The following is an 18,752-nucleotide window of genomic DNA, read 5'->3' as shown; positions in this document are numbered from 1 at the left end:
CACACATCAAAGAAACGGACTTCCGCAATAACTGATTTTGGCATATTGCATACTGCATAAGCATGCTCATACCCATCCACACATGTACATTTTGGATCGTAGTTTTAAATAACGCTCGTAAAAAACGGCATTGGGACATACGAACTTCTTTATAGTAAAACTAATTGTTCGAAGCCGCAGTTGGGACGAAACAAATTGGCCGTTTCTTCGGTTCAAAGGGACATTGCGAACGTGCGATATTTAATTGCGTGACAAAGCTTATTTCTAAACAGTGAAATGGATCAGTATAAGTCCAATTCCTTTTCTACTTGTCAATCTTATAGTTTGTAGATTATTGAAACAAACCGACTAATTAATAACTCACCAATTACAACATAAATAACAAACAAAAAACAGAACGGAACTAAAACACTTACAGAAATGATTTCATCCGCCTTTGTAGATTATTGAAACAGACCCACTAATTAATAACTCATCAATTACAAAAAATAACAAACAAAAAAACAAGAACGGAACTAACACGCTTAAAGAAAGGATGAAATTTGTACATGATTAAATATATGAGTAATAAATGAGTAATGTATATAAATGTCCAGTGTGTAAAAAGTCTTGCTCGGCGAGTTTGAGCAGCCATGGCAGCTTCATTTTGCTGATTGTAAAGATTGTAAACTTACAACACGTGTTTCGCCACGAACTTAATTGCAAAGACAATGTTCGTTTCCGCGACGACAAGCCGGAATCATGTCGACAAGTCGCGCATGCGTACATAAGCCCCATGGGAAAAGAAGAATGACCTAGTAAGATAGATTCAACATTTCCATAAAATTATGAATGTTATTTCCGGCAAGCAAATAATGCGAAGTCACTTGATCAGAATTCTAAATTCACACGTTTTTCCCTATTTTCTTATTTATAATATGCATCTTCGATTGGTTGTTAAAACCAATTTTAGATTTCTGTGTTGACCATCGTTCTGCGGGGGTTTGATACCTCGATATACACAATGCATTGTTTTGTTAACTCTTGTCCGCGAAAGTTTGAAACAACTTAACGGACCATGTAAGCATTCAATTCATAAATAGTGTTCGTGTTAAAAGGAGCTTACCATTTTTGAAATAGCAAGCAAAACATTGGGTGTACCCCCCCCCCTTCCCCCCGCCCCCTTACGTTCCGAATACTGCTTAATTTTATACCCGAATCCTGCGTAACTATTCTCGTACGCCAGAGTGGTAATGCCATGCTTACCACATTATATTTATCATTATCAAACACTGTTGAAAGAGATTAAATTAATTAGGGTTTCTGCATACCGCGACACGACCACTCTTTGTATCCTCCGTGAGGTATTGTGAACTGAAAATGGTAGGCAATTTTGGTTCGACCTCTGATGTTATGAGGACACCTGTTTTGAGGGAACGCCCGTCTCGTTAATTCTGCTATTTAGGGATTTTGTAGCGGTCATCTCTGCCTTTTCCCACGTAGACCAGTTATAAGCATAAATAAACGTTGCTGTGATAACGTCCCCGTGTACATGTCAACGATCTAAAAGACGTTACACGCCAGTTTAGGTGTTAGATCACGACTTGGGTGTTACTGGACGGAAACAGCTTGTTAACGGCTAATTTTGGACGGTGTAACGCGCCGCTTAATGATACGACGTGTATTTCTGTTCTCGTCGTTACTGCCTCAGAAGATCGGACAGGTAATGATCATGTGAAAGGACTTAGAAAAAAGTGATTTTTAATAATATTGGATGTATATTCTTTATAATTTTTTAATATAAAATTCTTGTAATTCTGATCCTGTAGGATGCGTTTATTTTTGTTTGATTTGTTACTTCATAAATATTATTTCTTTATTAATATTTTAATTGTATTAAGTTGATTAAATCGGATAAAATGTTCTGAAACATATATTATGAGATAAATTAAGTTCCTCAATAGTGCTAAAGAAATACATGCTATTAGTATAAGTTGTTTAAATGCGATGTGAAGAAGAGTTTTGGTGGCGTGGTTTTATTAAAACGGACGTTTACTAAAATATTTATTTTGGTAGGTGGGATTTTTACATTCAATATTAAATTCAAACAATAAGATCTGTAAAATGCATACTTGTTTTGGTATTACGAGATTAATTAGCGATAGAGTACGGTCACCGGGACTATTTTTTTTAACACGACCCTTTTTGGCTTTATCAGAACACATTTGATTGTTTAAAAAGTACTACTTTTTAACATTTTTTTTAAAACAAATTTGCATGAGCAAGCTCGTCGTAAGCTGAAGTTCGTGATTGTTTAGAGTGTTAAAGAAAGTTCACCAATTTCTACAAATAATTGCATATCATTTATTTGGCAATCGTCTGTGGGTTTTTTTTAAAACTGTTCTGTAGTTTGTTGTTGTTGCTGTTGTTGTTGTGTTTTGTTGCTATTTTCGGGAAAAAGTTGGGATACATATACTGAGTATGCTCATTAAGTTTTTTTGTTTCGTTTTCAGTGACCACCAAGATGAGTGTATTGTACTCTGTGGTCGTCTTCCTCGGTGTCACGTGTCTGTGTGCGCATGCGCAGATGGGTGGCACGTGTGGTGGCATGAATCTAATGCAGCTGAGGGCGATGATATCACGTGCAATCGAGAATGCACGATCTGCACTTAACTCACAGAAACAGCTTAATGAGTACTTTAGCCGGACAGGTGAGCTGAAAAATCACGTGGAAAACTTTCTTTGGCCCAATTGTGCCGCAGAATTCGATTTTGAATAGAATGCGCCGGATTTCGGTTCCGTCATAGGAATTAATATCAGACATGTCCTAATCACCCCTCCCTCGCCCCAACCCCTCCTATTTTTGGTACGCAATATTCAGCGGCGTTGTTGTTTGAGAACTAAAGACAGCGGTATGCGTAAAGCAGAATTACAAGACTTGCCATTTTTCGGTACGCAGACTTACAAAATAGTTTAATATTGTTTGGTACGCAGTTTTCAGGTAGAAAATCGAAACTTTCGGGATGCAAGGGGGAATCGTAATTTGAACGTTTTAAATAAAAGTAGTTTTAGTATTGCTTATACAGTGAGACTTTCATACTTAATTTGTACAAAATGTACATTCGTTAAATTTTAACTCATAATTCATTCTGTCCTACATGTAAAAACTTTTCTGTATTTTTCAAAGGCACATTGTTTATACAAATGCGTTCACGGTGAGCTAACACTTATGATCCCCTAAATTAATAATTAGCCTTTGACGAGTTAAAACAAGCCGTCAATTAGTGTATAATTATCAGGCGAACATACTCAACAGCGTTTCTTCTTTGAATGTTTTTATTTATGGAAGGTTTTGATGCGCTATTTCCCTAATTTCAACTCCGCTGATGAACATCAAACAAACTTCCGCCTTGTGTTTTTAATGACAGTGTTGATTGAAAATTTAAGACATGGTTTTGGAACCTGAAATTGCTCTAAGCGTACAAAGTAAGCATTTGACTGAGTCATATCCTTGGTAGTTATATTAGAACATATTAACTGAATATTCAATACAATGGTTAGATGTTGGGGTCAAATAATGAACTAAGTAGTTTGACCTTGACCTTGGAACGGCTTTGCTCCGACATGGATCACTTGATGGATGTAGGAGGTATGTAGCGAACAACAAAAGTAAGGATAATACCCTTGACCGAGTCATGCAACATTGACCTTAGGCTGGCGTGGTTCCATAATGGCTTCCTTAGATGAAATGTGAGCCAGGTTTCGTCAATATCTTTCTATGGGTGTATGACGTATCAAGCGAACACAAAATGTAAGCCTAAATCCCTTAACCAGTATTGTGACTTTGACCCGACACAGTTCAATACTGGGTTTGTTTAATATGATGCATTGATGAACAGAAAACGAGTTTCTTTATCAATATTCATCAATTGGTGTGGGATAAATTGGGCGGAGAGTCAAAAACGTTACCAACGGAAGGACGGACGGTCGGACGACCACCACAAAGGTAATTCGTATCCCCCCCCCCCCCCCCCCCCAGCTCCACAATTTGTGTTGGGAGACATATCAAGAAGCTACCACAAGCAACGAGTTAAAAGAACGGATCCTTCGTGTGAACGGGATCTTCTATTTGGCGACGTTTTTTTTTTACTTTGGAGTGCGAAAATAATATCTGACTAACGTTTTGGAAACCATTTATGGAAATATGAATATACATGTGGATATATCTGTTGGAGGACCTCCACGGTAGTTCATTTAATACTTGGTGTATTTATATACATTAAATAGCTAATTATACTCCTATGTTGTCTTAAGTCTAAGTTGTATTTTCATGTCACAGAGTTCGGCGAAGAATTGAACCTTACGCTTCAAAGTATTAACCATACCTTCGACCCTAATTCACAAGAAGTCTTAAATAAGGCCATTGTTTTAAGCAAAACTGTAACATCTTTTTCTTCGATTAATAAATCCATGATGACCCCACGTCTGCAGGTTTTGACGAGGCAATGAACCCGACGCCGTATATGGCGAAGACGTACCACCAACATTACGCCGCCTTCTCCCATCTGAATGCCCCCGCCGCTATCCAGGTGGACTCCGGGTACATCGTGCAGCACGCCACCAGGCAGATCGCACAGATGTAAGCCATTTGTCCAACTTCCCCTTTTCTTCTCGTCACGTCCTTAATAGTAAATATGTGATGCTGAAAACTTAAACTTACCCCGCTTAGAACTCATTATGCAGAGATATCCTTTGTCAGGGGCAGTTCCGGGATTTGGCGTAAGAGGGGGCGTAACTTACAGGCGAAACCTTTTGACAAGCGCCCCCTCCCTCTGACCCGAAATTTATGTTGTTTAAAGTGATTGCACGGGGATTTGAGGGTACTCCAAGTTTTTTTAACAATTTCTAGTCCGACTGGTACATTTTGGGCGTATTTGATCACTTTTTTTCCTATTTTGAAATAAAAGCAAAATTAGACTTGGCGCATCCGCAGTGAAGTTCAAACTGGCTGTAGAACGCGATCCTACCTTGTATTCGAATTTTTATCCGAAATTTGGTATACACATCATACAGTTTACACAATCGGCATTTTTGTCTTTATTGCTCTCGACGATGACGGCAATATTTAACTATAACACTGTCCATGCAGGTTAATGATGAGCCCGGAACAGCTTTACGCATGCCCGGGGCTACGGGAGCTGTGGCAGGAGCTAATTTCGCCCTACTGCATCCGGCGAGACGCCATCTGTGACGCCACTGCACGCTACCGCTCCATCGACGGTTCTTGTAACAACCTCAACAATCCGGTCTGGGGCCGCTCCAACCGCCCACACAGACGTCTGTTGAAACCAGTCTACAAAGATGGTAAAGATATAAGACTTATCGTGGGTGAATGTGTTCTTTTTTATTAACATTTAATTGATTAAGAAGCATTGCATGGTTTGAATCAAGAACGAAATTTATAATTTAACAAATTTTGAGGAAATTTAATAATTATTAAGGGAGGGAACTCTTTCTCATTGCCGTAGGTTCATTTGTAGCCCTTCTTAATTTGGCGCCTTTCTCACTTGTTCTTTAATTTTAATCTGGTTTGGACGTTTGTTTGTCAATATTAATATCATTTTCAATCTAGCAGACTATTATTGGGGCCAATTTAAATATATATTTTACATTTGTCTTTGTTTTTCTGAGCGCAATAATTCAAGATTAAATTTAAATACAGATATTTTATTTGTACTATGATTAAGTTGTTTCGTAATGTCGTCATACCATTCCCATATGTCTGATACTATGTTCTGTTACTTACAGACATCGGTGAGCCCCGGAAGACGGGCGTCACAGGCGAACCTCTGCCCGGCGCGCGGACCGTGAGTAACGTCGTTCACAACCAGGACCCCTGCTGCCCTGTCAAGGTACGCTGTATACCAAACATTTAAACCCCTGCTGCTCTGTCAAGGTACGCTGTATACCAAACATTTAATCCCCTGCTGCTCTGTCAAGGTACGCTGTATACCAAACATTTAAACCCCTGCTGCTCTGTCAAGGTACGCTGTATACCAAACATTTAAACCCCTGCTGCTCTGTCAAGGTACGCTGTATACCAAACATTTAAATAAAAGGATAACATTAATTATTCAGATTTTTGTTAAAGTTAACAATGAGATCAACGAGATCTTTGTTAACTTTAAAACATTAATACTTTGATGATATGCGCTCACATGTAAATACAACTTATACAGCTGAAACAGGCGCATTGAATGTTGCAAGAAAAAACTGCAGATCACAAATGTGTCCATTTAAGTTCCAGAGAATTACAGATTTGAAAATTAACATGATGATGACATTAATAGCGTTGTTAACTTAACTTGCATAGTTCTGAACAATCGGGTTTTATGTATAGGAACCATCAGTGACTTTTCAGAATTGCATTTATCATTAAACACGTGTATGAGAGGCAGTTTAAACAATGCATTTCATCCCTGTCACCTTTTTTACAAGCTCTGATCTTTCTTGTGACCATCAAAACGCGGGAGAGGTGATGTTTTTAGGAGCTTGACCTCCTGTCTCTACACGTACAGCAGTGGTGTCATATGATGGACAACTACCTGGTACAGACCACTATCGCAAAGGGCGCGACGATTCCACCATAATTTGATGTTGCTGTATTTTCATTTTCACTTGACGTCGGCTCTATTTTTGTTCTGATGTTTCAGGAGCGGGACCTTTCTCTGTACGTTATGCAGTGGGGTCAGATGGTGGACCACGATCTGACGGACACCGCCATCGCCAAGGGCGCCCATGACGCCACAATCATCTGCTGTAACCTCACTAGCCAAGTACTCCAATCAAGGTCCGTCCGTCTACTGATGTTCATTTAATTGTATGTTTGTTCAGGCCCGTCTGTCCATCTTTAAATACAGTGTGTATACCACGTGATAATTTACGTCATAAATGCTACGTCAGAAGGCACCTTTTTTGCTTCAAATTAAGACTTTAAACATAGATAACTTTATTATTTCTTCAACATTTTGAATGAAACATAGCGCAGTCTACGACGCTTACAGAGCCCCGCCGTCGGTCTTTTACCATCATCCTTTTTAGAGTTTAGTTTCTTTAAACACTTCGACAAACCTTTTCATAAAACCATCGCCTGATGGATCACTGTCAAAATTATCACAGTTTTGGAGACAGGTTTATCGAAGTGTTTGAGGAAACTGGTCAAACTCCGGTAATTAAACGGAGGCGGGGCTCTCTAAACGGCATATACTGCGATGTACACACTGATATATCTGGTGCTTGACAATTGGTGTATGTAAACACATTTTGATATCACCCAACTGGTGTCTTAAAATCTGTTGTTTTTTCTTAGTTAAACAATTACTATTCGGATGTTGTGTATTATGTCTGTTAATCATACCACATATGGATCAAATACATTTCAGTGCCCTATGTCCGTCTACAAGTTCAATCAAAACTCGCTTTGTCGAAGTCATAGGTACCTCGGGAAAAACCTTGAAATAACGAACATTCGATATAACCGAAACACAAAACAAAGACCAAACCAAATACGTTTGAACTGAATTCGACATAGCCATAACTTCGAGATAACAGTGTTCGACTTAGCGAGTTTTACCTGCATGTCAATCATTGATTTGTTATAAATGCCAAAGTTCTATATACACTTCTGATGCACTATTTCCGTTCACCAACGAATATTTCTTCCCAACAGGTCAGAGTGTTTCCCGATTCCTATCGCCCCAGGGGACAGCCGATTCAAGGAGCCCTGTATGAACTTTGTGCGCTCCATAGCCGGTCACAGCGACTCTTGTGAAATTGGTAAGTTAGCTAAAGGTACAATAGGGCAAAGGTCTGAGTGCTATATCCGGTCCCAAATTAAATGACATGTTTATATATTCATGTATGTAAGCCAAGAAGACTGTTTAACAATAATTATACTATATATAAGAAATAAGTCAGCACGTCCGGTTGCCTCTTAAAACATGAATAATACTAGTTGTCTTATGTATTTTCATCATCGTCCGCCATCAGAAAAAAATATATTTGATTGCTTATTTGTGTATTGATAAATAATAGATTTTACTACATTTTTTCGTCCGTCCGTTTGCAGGACGACGTGACCAGCTGAATCAAGCGACGTCGTTCTTAGACGCCTCCTTCCTGTACGGGCACAATGACGAGGACGCCGGCAAAATCCGCTCCTTCCAAGGAGGTATGATCCACTTCATTCAGGGGATGTAACACTTAAACACTTGTACTGGCTTCAGATAATGTAATGGCCTCTCTTTACCAAAACAAGTCGTAGTGGCCTAAATAATAACAGAGGTAGTAGTAGTAATAAAAGTAATAATAATCTATAAATACTACTACTACTGCTACCACTACTACTACTACTACTACTACTACTACTACTACTACTACTACTACTACTACTACTACTACTACTACTACTACTACTACTACTACTACTACTACTACTACTACTACTACTGCTACCACTACTACTACTACTACTGGTGCTGCTGCTGCTGCTGCTGCTGCTGCTGGTGCTGCTGCTGCTGCTGCTGCTGCTGCTGCTGCTACTACTATTACTACTACTACTACTACTACTACTACTACTACAACAACAACAACAACAACAACAACCACTACTACTTCTACTCATCATCTTCATCATCATCATCATCATCATCATCATCATCATCACCTTTATAGTTATAATTAAAATTTTAAGGATTATAATCATAAAATTGATTATAAAGTGAGTAGTGACATAACTACAGTTATAACTAGAAAAGCCATCGTGTTTACAGTATGGCCTTCAGTTAACAAAAATATATAACATAATGCACAAACCTTCAGACACTCAATCAATTATAATTAATTGCGTTCATAAAAATGGCATGAACATACTTTGTCATAAATATGCAACGTAATCAATGCGATGCATTTTTAAAGCTTTGCATTTCGCATGTCACACAAGTAAACATCCTTAAGGGGGTGGGGCGATTGTTCAGAAGTATGTTAAAGTTAACAACGATGTTAACGTAATCGTTGTTAACTTTCAAATGTCTACTGCGCTTGAAATTTCATGGATACACATGTGATCTGCAGTATTCGTAACAAGATTTGAAACAATGTTTCAGCTGCACTTATTTCATTTAATTAAATACAACAAACTGGTTTTAGTGGGGAACGAACTCACGACGGTACAGTCAAGAAAACATAGGAAACCGATACTTGATGCACTCGCCCACAGGGAGGCATATGTTGCCGACGGATATTAAAACTTTTATTGAAAACAGCATCACGTTATAATTTCAATCAACCAATCACGTTACAGCCTGTTGTAGAATCGCATTAGAAACGCATTTCAAATTTGTTGACTTCGACGACTAAATTTGAGCAAATATCAACATTTTTTGAAGGGTTCCAGTCGTCAGTATCTTAGTTTTAACACTCATAATTATTTCCAACACTTTATTTCGTAGCATCAATTTTTCGTAAAAATGGCACTTTACAAACAAGTCCCTTTAAGATCTTGAACGTATACTCGTTGATAAGATGGCGCCATTATCCATTATTTCCATAAATAAGTAACCTTGTCATATATCAAGTCGCCATACCAGTAATGATCGTTTTTTTATACAGAGCGGCATATGTTTCAATACTTTGTTGATATGTACGAGATTTCATGATTGTACATACGTTTACCTAATGTGTATATTATTTATATGTGTAGGGAAACTGAGGATGACAAGAGACAAGTTGTTCCCAGCAGGCCTTGAGGACCAGACCCACTGTGAATTGCAGAACCAGGGCGACTACTGCATGAAGTCAGGTAATCATCTCCCCCACTCCTTCTCTCCCTCCCCTTACCAACTCGTACCTCTCCTCCCCCACTCCACGTAAGCCCTCCTTCCAATTTCACTGCAAATTACAGAACCAGAGATACTTCTGCAAAAAAGACAGGTAACGTTAACACACACACACAACTACACCCAACTCCCTCGCACAAACCTTTACTCTTTCCTATCCCAAGTGGGCCAGGAAGACTGCTGCAAGAAGTCAGGTAACACTCCCCCACTCCCGCACTCCTACTCTCCCCTTCGCCACATAAATTTACCGCGGGCCATGAGAAACAGATTTACTGTGAATTGTAGAACCAGGACTACTACTGCATGAAGTAAGTTAAAACTTTTGCTGTCACCTACTAATACTCTCCACTTCCCGCACAACTGTCCCCCTTCATTTCCCCAGCATTTCTTGATTAACTGTTTTTTTCAGGACCTGGGAGACTACTGCATGTAATCAGGAAACACTTCCACACACCCTACTCATATCCCCCCTCCTCCTCACAACTTACCCCCATTCCTTTCCCATCCGATCTTGATGATCAAACACAGTGTGAATTGCAAAACCAGTGATATTTCTGCATGAGTTCAGTGAACACACACTCCGCAATTCCTACACTACCCTCCCCACACAACGTACCTCTTCCCGTTTTCCAGCGGGGACTCACTGTGAAGTGTAATGACACTTATGTTGCATCTTGTTAAAAAAGGCTTTTCCATGTTCTTCTTCATATTTCTAACGATACTGAATTATCTACATGCCGATAAATATAGGCTCTTTCCCAACAGATGATTTCCTCATCCTTGTGATCAGAACTGACACATCTATATCTTAATGATAAGAACGCGAATATACTTACATGTTGTACAACTATGTTCCCCATTGATGTATTTTCCTTAAAATGAAACAGGTAATGACTCCCCGGTGCATAGTCGCTTTAATACCATATACATATATACATACAAATGAATATATCTGCAAATGTGTTTCACTCAAACCGGACACTTTCGGATTATGCCGAGGAAATATGGCAAGCTAGTACACCATAGTATAAATAATTTTATCTCAGATACTTGCTATGATGGACCTCGTTATGGTAAACATGTATACGTCTCTATTGGAACTCGCAAAGTACACTGAGTATTTCATGTTTTGATCCTGCAATGCATCCTAGCATATTAACCCTACAGTAAAGGTCTGCACCAATGTGAATGGTTTTTTTTTTATTATTGTGAACCCTTTTCTTAAAACGAATCTGAATTTTGAAAATTATTGGACACTTTTTGGTTTCGAAAAGCAGCTTATAAAGTGGGTACTCCATTTATCATTGCAGGTGATTTCCGAATTCACGTAATGCCGGGCCTCACGGCTCAACAGGTCATGTTTTTGAGGGAACACAACCGTCTTGCGGAGGCCTTGGCGATGATGAATCCCACCTGGTGTGACGAAGACATTTACCAGGAGGCCCGTAAAATTGTCATCGCAGAATACCAGGTATGACACTAGTGTTGCGCCATAGTTTTTTCCTAGACTCTTCACGGCTAATTACAGGGTGAGGAATCACGTGACTTCAAAGGGGTCTCACATTTCATGCGCTTAGAAGCAGAAAATAACTATTTAACCGATCTATTATAGGCTATGAAATATTTTCATATCTTTACTGTCAAAAATGTTATTTGAAATAAACGTCACTTACTTGTTTGTTAACATCGGTAGTGACCCGTGCTAACCCATGTTAGGATCCCTTTGAAGTCACGTGATTCCTCACCTTGAATTATGTGACTGCCGACAGAATGATTTCTTATTTTAGTAAACGCTTGTAATTTTATCATACAGTATATTTTGATTACAAAACTGTAAAGTTTCACACTAGAGCTACCCTTAATCCTAGTATGCATAATGCACCAGTCAATTGACTTTGACTTTCGGTCCAGCCAAGCCCGGGCAAAGTCCCCGCCCTGCTCGTCAACCCCCCCCCCCCCCCACCAAATGCTCCCGAACCAAGGTAAGGCCCATTCACCGCTATATATGGCGGGAAGACAAAACCACTGCATTCACCCGGCACTGCGGGGCCACCTTGAAGGTAAAAACATGGCCCATTTTCCCGGCTATCCCCGGTATATCCCTGGACCTGGGGGGGGGGGTGCGTGGTTACAATTGACTGGTGCATAATGTATATGGCGTTAGTGGGTAAGGCTGCGGGGTTGTATCACTTACAAGTTGTTTTACGTAACAGCAGGCCAATGCAATTTGAACCATTACTCAAGTAGCTATAAGACTTATGCACCAGTCTGTTGTAACCACGCCCCCTAAGGTCCGGGGATATTCCGGGGATAATCGGGGAAACGGGCCATGTTTTTACCTTCCCGGTGGCCTCGCAGTGCCAGGTGAATGCAGTTGTTTTGTCTTTGCGCCAAATATAGCGGGAAATGGGCCTTACCTAGGGCCCCTGGGGTGCGGGGACATTAGGCGGGGATTATACCATCAGTTCGTCCCGCAGGACGGGGATTTTACCCGGGCTTGGCTGGACCGAAAGTTAAAGTTCCCGCTATTCCCCGGACCTTGGAGGGGGACGTGGTTACGATTGACTGGTGCATTAGTAGTGCACAGATAAACCAACTAGCGTAGTGCGTGTTTTTTTCAAATTCCTTATTTTTCTTTAAAAAACATGTACATGTTCATTTATGTCTCTCCAACCACAGCACATCACATACTCCCAATGGCTACCGCACGTGATCGGCGAGCACCTGACGTTTCAGATGGGGTTATCACCCACACCGGCGGGCCATAGCACAGCGTATCGGCCCGACATCGACCCGTCCGTCTCCAACGTGTTCGGTGCCGTCGCTTTCCGGTTCGGTCACACGCTTTTACAGAACACGGTACTCTTCATGAAGAACCAAGGGATGCACGTCCGGAATGAGATGGCTTTCAACCGGCCCGCCATGATTTTCAGGTTAGTACAGAGATGGTTTTCAATATTGATCGTAATTGAATCTAAGAATGATATAGCTTATCGGATTGCGTGCTATGAATAACGGTTCAAACGTCAACCCAAGTCCAACTTCTCGACAGTTTCCTTATTGTTTTAGAAATAGATGTCATAAGAAGTATCTTGAAGAGTATAGTTGTACGATTTTCACAAGTTGGTAGATATATCACCTGAACTTTGTAATTCCTTCATCAAATTATACTTATACTGCCTGGTTTAAAATAGCTTTTCTTAAAAATCCATTTAAAATGTCATACTCTAGTAACTACTTTAGGCAAAACAAGTTATGGTTTTTAGTAACCACAAAACCTTTCTCGTCCCATCCAACCATTCTTTATCTATAGATTGTGTTTATTGCCATTCTCTACAAAGCATACTTTACATAAGCGCACCCTCATTACCAGGCGCTCATTTATGGCGTAGCGCCCTGATGGGGTATCCTTTGCGGGTAAGGGGCCCTCGCTGTATCTCTCTACAGTTCAACCAAGTTTTCTTCTCATTTCACTGTAGCGACCAGGCGATGGGTTGTTCGTTTGTGGGTATGGGGTTGTCGCTGCATCCCTCCAGCCGCGCGGACGAACAGGTGGTGGACAGTGTCCGCAACAACCTCTTCCTTGACATGAACGGCCGCAGCTTCGACCTCATCTCACTCAACATCCAGCGGGGCCGTGACCATGGAATAGCCGGGTAAGATTAAGGTGGGGTTAAGGTACTGATGCTTGTGCTGGTGCTTCTGACAATCATACGCGTTCATACTACTTTACTTTCTTCGCTTAGTTTTTTAACGGCCACATAACGACATCGATAATAAAACCAACCATCGCTCACAAATTAGCTCAGTGCACCTTCGATAGCCAAAGATCAGGGGCGGAGTGTGGGCTTTGGTATGGGCTGGTATTCAATATTAGTCTTACTTGGATCTTAGAACCATGTAGCTAATCGGTTAACTTGTTATTAATAACTGAGTCAGAATGAAGACAATGATGTATGAGCCTAAGACTACTTAGTTGCATATTTTTATTGAATATCACCCCTGGTCAATGTATTTATTTACTGAATTAATAAACATGTTTTAGATAACGCACAAATCATTCCAAGCACGCCTTTCATCATTTGTAAAGTTAGTTCTTGTTTGCAGGTATAACGCATGGAGACAGTTCTGTGGACTGCCGTACGCGATCCATTTCGGCACGGGGCCGGGCGGGCTAGTCAACCACACCCCGAAAAACGCACAGAAATTGTTCTCGATCTACAGGTATGTGAGACAACATCTGTCGACCCCAATGGATTATAAGTATCTTCTATGTCAGAGAGTCAGAGAGTGTAAGAACCCAACCCGTAGTTTTTAGGCTTGAGCTTTTGTTATAGACCACAAAAATTCATCTGAGTCACTGTGGAGTTGAACATCATACTCAAAAGTACCAGATTGCAATGCAAATCAGTTTCTGAAATATACCTGGAATAATGTTTGACTTTCAAAATAAGTTCATTTAAGAGTCTGTTATATTTTGCGTATATTAACAGTAAAACACACGTATAAAACGCGGATATGAAAGGGAAAACTCCTATAAACCTGAAAACTCTTTGAAGTTCTGGTTTTTACCTGAATTGAAACTATATTGCATAATAATTCTATTAATAAGATACAACAGGGGAGGTAACTCAGATGTTCAATTCATAATTAGTTCAGTGTGGTTTCCTCCCTTCCGCCCGCAGTGTTTTAGCAGTGAAATTAGCTAAGTGGACGAAATATACCCAGACGCATTGTATGTTATAATAAAGAACATTTATCCTACATTTGTAAATAATTTGATATTCTCCATTTGCTTAAGCTATGATCTGAATTAAAATATTTTTTCTATACTACAATCGTGCTCATATTCTCTTTAAATTGAAGTTTTGAAGTTTGGGTGGGGGGTGCGTAATAGAAACACTTGTATAATGCTTTAGTTGAATCTGAATACTACCTTTTGCTATGATGCACGTTTTATTTTGCTGCTCGTGGAATACACCGAATCAGTATGGTGGATGGATATGGTTAAGAGTGGGTTTTAGTGGTGCGTGAGTGAGTGGGCGGGCGGGTGTATCGGCAGGTTGGGTGTGTAGAGACGTGCAGACGGGAGAGCGAGCGCGCGAGTGCCGTGCTATCATTCATATGATCTGTTGTGAATATCACGTAGAAGGAATCATCGCTCAAGCCGTTCAGCACTATCAATGCTTTGATTTTGTTCGAAAGCGGGGGTTTACCGAGTTTCCCCTGAACACCCTGCACAAGGGTTTGGATCTCACACGAGCGGCCATGGTAGATGCTTTTTATCCTGCCTCAATTTGAATAAACTTAATAAAAATATATTTTTCACTGGATTGTTTTATTCGTGAAAAAGTAGTTCCATACGGGTACTTTTAATATTTGCCCTTGTGCAAGATAAGGATGTCCAGCATGGTCAAGGATTTGGATCTACCTATCTAGGGTGGTAGATAATGATCTTTTTTCTGTTTAAGGTACCGGAGTACAGTTATGTATATTAAAACATGCATGATCCGAACAAAACATGTTGAACAGTTTGCCTTCTGCCTGAAATCAGTAAACAAAATATTACTCAATATAATTCCAATAAAAAATCCTTAAAAACTTATTCATTATATTTCGACCAGGCACCCAGACGATATTGACGCGTTTGCGGGCGGCTTGTCGGAAACGCCGGTAGAGGGCGGCGTGATCGGCCCTCTCTTCAGTTGCATTGTGGGAGAACAATTCTACAACCTGAAATACGGCGACAGGTTCTTTTATGAAAACAAGGACAAACGGACAGGCTTCTCGCAAGGTAGAGTAATGTTTGAGGCTAGCCAATGATGATGATGATGATGATGATGATGATGATTATGATTATGATTATGATGATGATGATGATGATGATGATGATGAATACAATGCTTATATGTGTGCTTTTCACGATGATGACTTCCTTGAATGAACGAAAACAATGAATAAGTTATTGTCTATTCTAGCTCAGCTTAACTCCATTAAGACGATGACCATGTCCAAGCTGATGTGTCTACATTTCCACACACCGCACGTGCAGATGAACCCGTTCAGGATGCCTGGACCAATGTAAGAGTTCCATTCTACCCATTCATGAACATCATCGCAATTACAATATAGGGTTGAACATTTACCCCTCTGTTTACCCCTGTGTCTATCCCTCTGTTTCCCCCTGTGTTTCCCCCTGTATTATCCCTATGTTAATACCCATCTGTTCCCCCTGTTTCCCCTCTCTTTCCCCTGCTTAATTCTCTGTGTCCCCCTCTGTTTTCTCCTTTTTACCCTCTGTTTACCCCTCTGTCCCCCTCTCTTTTTATCCTCTTTTTACACCTTTGTTTATCCCTCTGTTTGCCCCTAAATTTTCCCCTCTGTTTTCCATGTGTTACTCCCCTGTTAACCTCTCTGTTTACCCCTCTCTTTTCCCCCTTTTTCACAGTGTTTTCCCTCTGTTTACCCGTCTGTTTACCCCCCCCCCCCTATTTTCCCTCTGTTTTCTCCTCTGTTCTCCCGACTTTTTACCATTTTGGTTTCCCATCTGTTTCCCCTTCTAATATCCCTCTATTTACCTCTCTTTTTCTCCCTTTGTTTCCCCTCTGTTTTCCCATCTTTTCCCGTCTGTTTATCCCTCTATTTTCCCCTTCTTTTTCTCCTCTGTTTTCCATGTGTTTCCACTCGGTTTACCCCTCTGCTTACTCCTCTCTTTTCCCCTCTTTTCCCCCTCTGTTTCCCCCTGTTTCCCCTCTGTTTACTCCACTTTTTCCACTTTATTTCCCCTCTGCCCCCCTCTAATATCCCTCTATTTACCCATCTGTTTCCCCTCCATTTTCCCCTATAATTTCCCATCAGTTTACTACTCCGCTTTCCCCTCTGTTCTCCCCTCTGATTATATCTTGTTTAGGTATCCAATGTACATATAAGCTTTTCGTTTCATTATGCCATTTTGTTTCTTCTCCGTTTTCCCCTCTGTTTCCCCTCTTATTCCCCTTTATTTACTCATTTGTTTTCCACCCCGTTTTCCCCTCTGTTTCCCCTTTAAATCCCCTCTTTTAACCCACCTGTTTACCACTCCGTTTTCCCCTCTGTTTTCCCTCTTATTCCCCTCTTTTTACCCATCTGTTTTCCCTCCATTTTCACCTCTGTTTTCCCTCTGATTCTCCTCTATTTACCCATCTATTTCCCCCTCTGTTTTCTCCTCTATTTTTCCCTCTGTTTTCTCCTATATTTTCCCCTCTGTTTCTCCTCTATGTTCCCCTCTATTTTCCCCTTTGTTTATTTCTTGTTAAGGTATCTGTTGTATAAACACGTTGTTCATTTTACCCTATCATTGTTTATAATGATAAAGGTTGGTGTCTGGTGACTCCGTATATGTTTGGTATCATCTAAATGGTATTCCTGGTAGAATAAATGACGGAGAAAGCATTTTTTTTTGTATTCTTTAATTCAAGTGGAATCTGTCATCACAGATATGGCCTATTAAAAATCTTTCAGTGTCTAAAAACATGTTTGTGTACGCACTTGTTTATATCAATTAAATCCTTTAAAGTGATTCCAAAATAAAATGCGTCACCAGGCATCAGATATTCACATTGATTACCTAAATGTCGGCGTACATATCTCAAATTAAAAAAATGAGCAAGACAGTGAGAGACGTTGTAACATTATATTGTTTTAGAATCTTGAGTCTCGAATTACTTCATTAGCTGTAGCGCAATTATTTTAATATATAATGCTATCTAAAACTTGGTTCACGACATATTCTATGCATTCACCTCGGCTAATAATATTGATATACTTATTGATTGTATTTTAATTCGTCACCGTACAAACATAGCGAAACTCGCTATGTCGAATTCTGTTATCTCGATGTTCGGGTTAAGTCGAATTATTCGTAAAGTTATACATTGTTTGTATTTCGGTTATATCAAATGTTCATTATCTCGAAGTATTTCCCCAGGTCCAAACGACAAATCGAATGTTGACTGTACTTTCCTAGAGTTATACTTCATGTACTATTTGAAATAATGCGGTGTTTCGGGCAAGTCATCACTCTAATAATAGTTCTATGCGAGGGTAGTCATCATTTCGATGATAATTATTGTAGGTGTTTCTTTTCATTTTAATTGCTGCATACATGTACAACATAATTATGGGGAGAGTATTTTCCATGCGTTTCAGGAACCCGATGATGAATTGTCAGCTCTTCGATGACCTAGATCTGTCGCTATGGAAACAGTAACCATCGAAGCGAAAAGTTATTTTGAGGCTTTCTTAGCGAAAACTTATTTTGAGGCGATCTTATAGTCTTTCAAGGGAAACATTTCACACTGGCCTCTTCAGGATTTCTTCTCTCCAATACAAGCGGGTCACAGCAGCAATATTAAATGTCGCTGTTTTATGTAACCAACAAAATAATTTATGTAGTTTTTACTTCATTTGTATACATTAAAATTTATAATAAATTCACTAAGAATGAGATAAATGTGAAAGCCAAAAACCTTAACTTCCTGATTAAATATTCGAAATGTAAAAGAACAAGATACCAACGACAATATTTGTGGACTAATGATAATTGAGTGTTTTCGAAGTTTCCACCTGTTTATACTCCATAAAACGCAGAACGATTTGACTGACAAAGAATTGGTTTTATTGAGTCTAAGTAAATGTAATTGACAAAAGTTTGTGAGTATGGTGAGATTCGAACCTACGACCAATTGTCCCTTGCCACGCAATCGATTCAACTCGACCATCTCCGGCAAGCTTCGAGATAGTAAATTCTTTGGATAATAGCAGAGATGATCCGATTGCTTGTCACTAGTATTCCGCAGTGGCCCGGACGGGATGATCTGTTACTGAAATTATTTTGAC

General features: G+C 39.8%; 1 protein-coding gene across 1 annotated transcript; it reads left to right on the top strand.

Annotated features, from left to right (window-relative positions):
• The first annotated feature begins 2,503 nt into the window (after positions 1–2,503).
• On the top strand, positions 2,504–18,123 carry LOC128210705 (peroxidase-like). Its single transcript, XM_052915057.1, has 15 exons — positions 2,504–2,690; positions 4,471–4,618; positions 5,129–5,343; positions 5,788–5,891; positions 6,693–6,829; positions 7,709–7,815; positions 8,108–8,209; positions 9,740–9,838; positions 11,186–11,346; positions 12,555–12,808; positions 13,355–13,531; positions 13,983–14,099; positions 15,500–15,669; positions 15,854–15,956; positions 18,063–18,123. The coding sequence occupies exons 1-15, from the start codon at positions 2,504–2,506 to the stop codon at positions 18,121–18,123; spliced, it is 2,142 nt and encodes a 713-aa protein (XP_052771017.1).
• The last annotated feature ends 629 nt before the right edge of the window (positions 18,124–18,752 follow it).

This window comes from Mya arenaria, chromosome 12 (assembly GCF_026914265.1).
Source record: "Mya arenaria isolate MELC-2E11 chromosome 12, ASM2691426v1".
In the NCBI taxonomy this organism is placed as follows: Eukaryota; Metazoa; Mollusca; class Bivalvia; order Myida; family Myidae; genus Mya; species Mya arenaria.
Note: the sequence above shows the minus strand (reverse complement) of the source record. Positions and strands in the feature narration are given on the sequence as shown.

Bases quoted from the DNA above. Each gene is read 5' to 3' on its own strand.
- LOC128210705 (XM_052915057.1), top strand. From the start codon at position 2,504: ATGAGTGTATTGTACTCTGTGGTCGTCTTCCTCGGTGTCACGTGTCTG. The intron at 4,619-5,128 runs GTAAGCCATTTG...CTGTCCATGCAG, and splicing joins ACCAGGCAGATCGCACAGAT to GTTAATGATGAGCCCGGAAC. The intron at 11,347-12,554 runs GTATGACACTAG...CTCCAACCACAG, and splicing joins TTGTCATCGCAGAATACCAG to CACATCACATACTCCCAATG.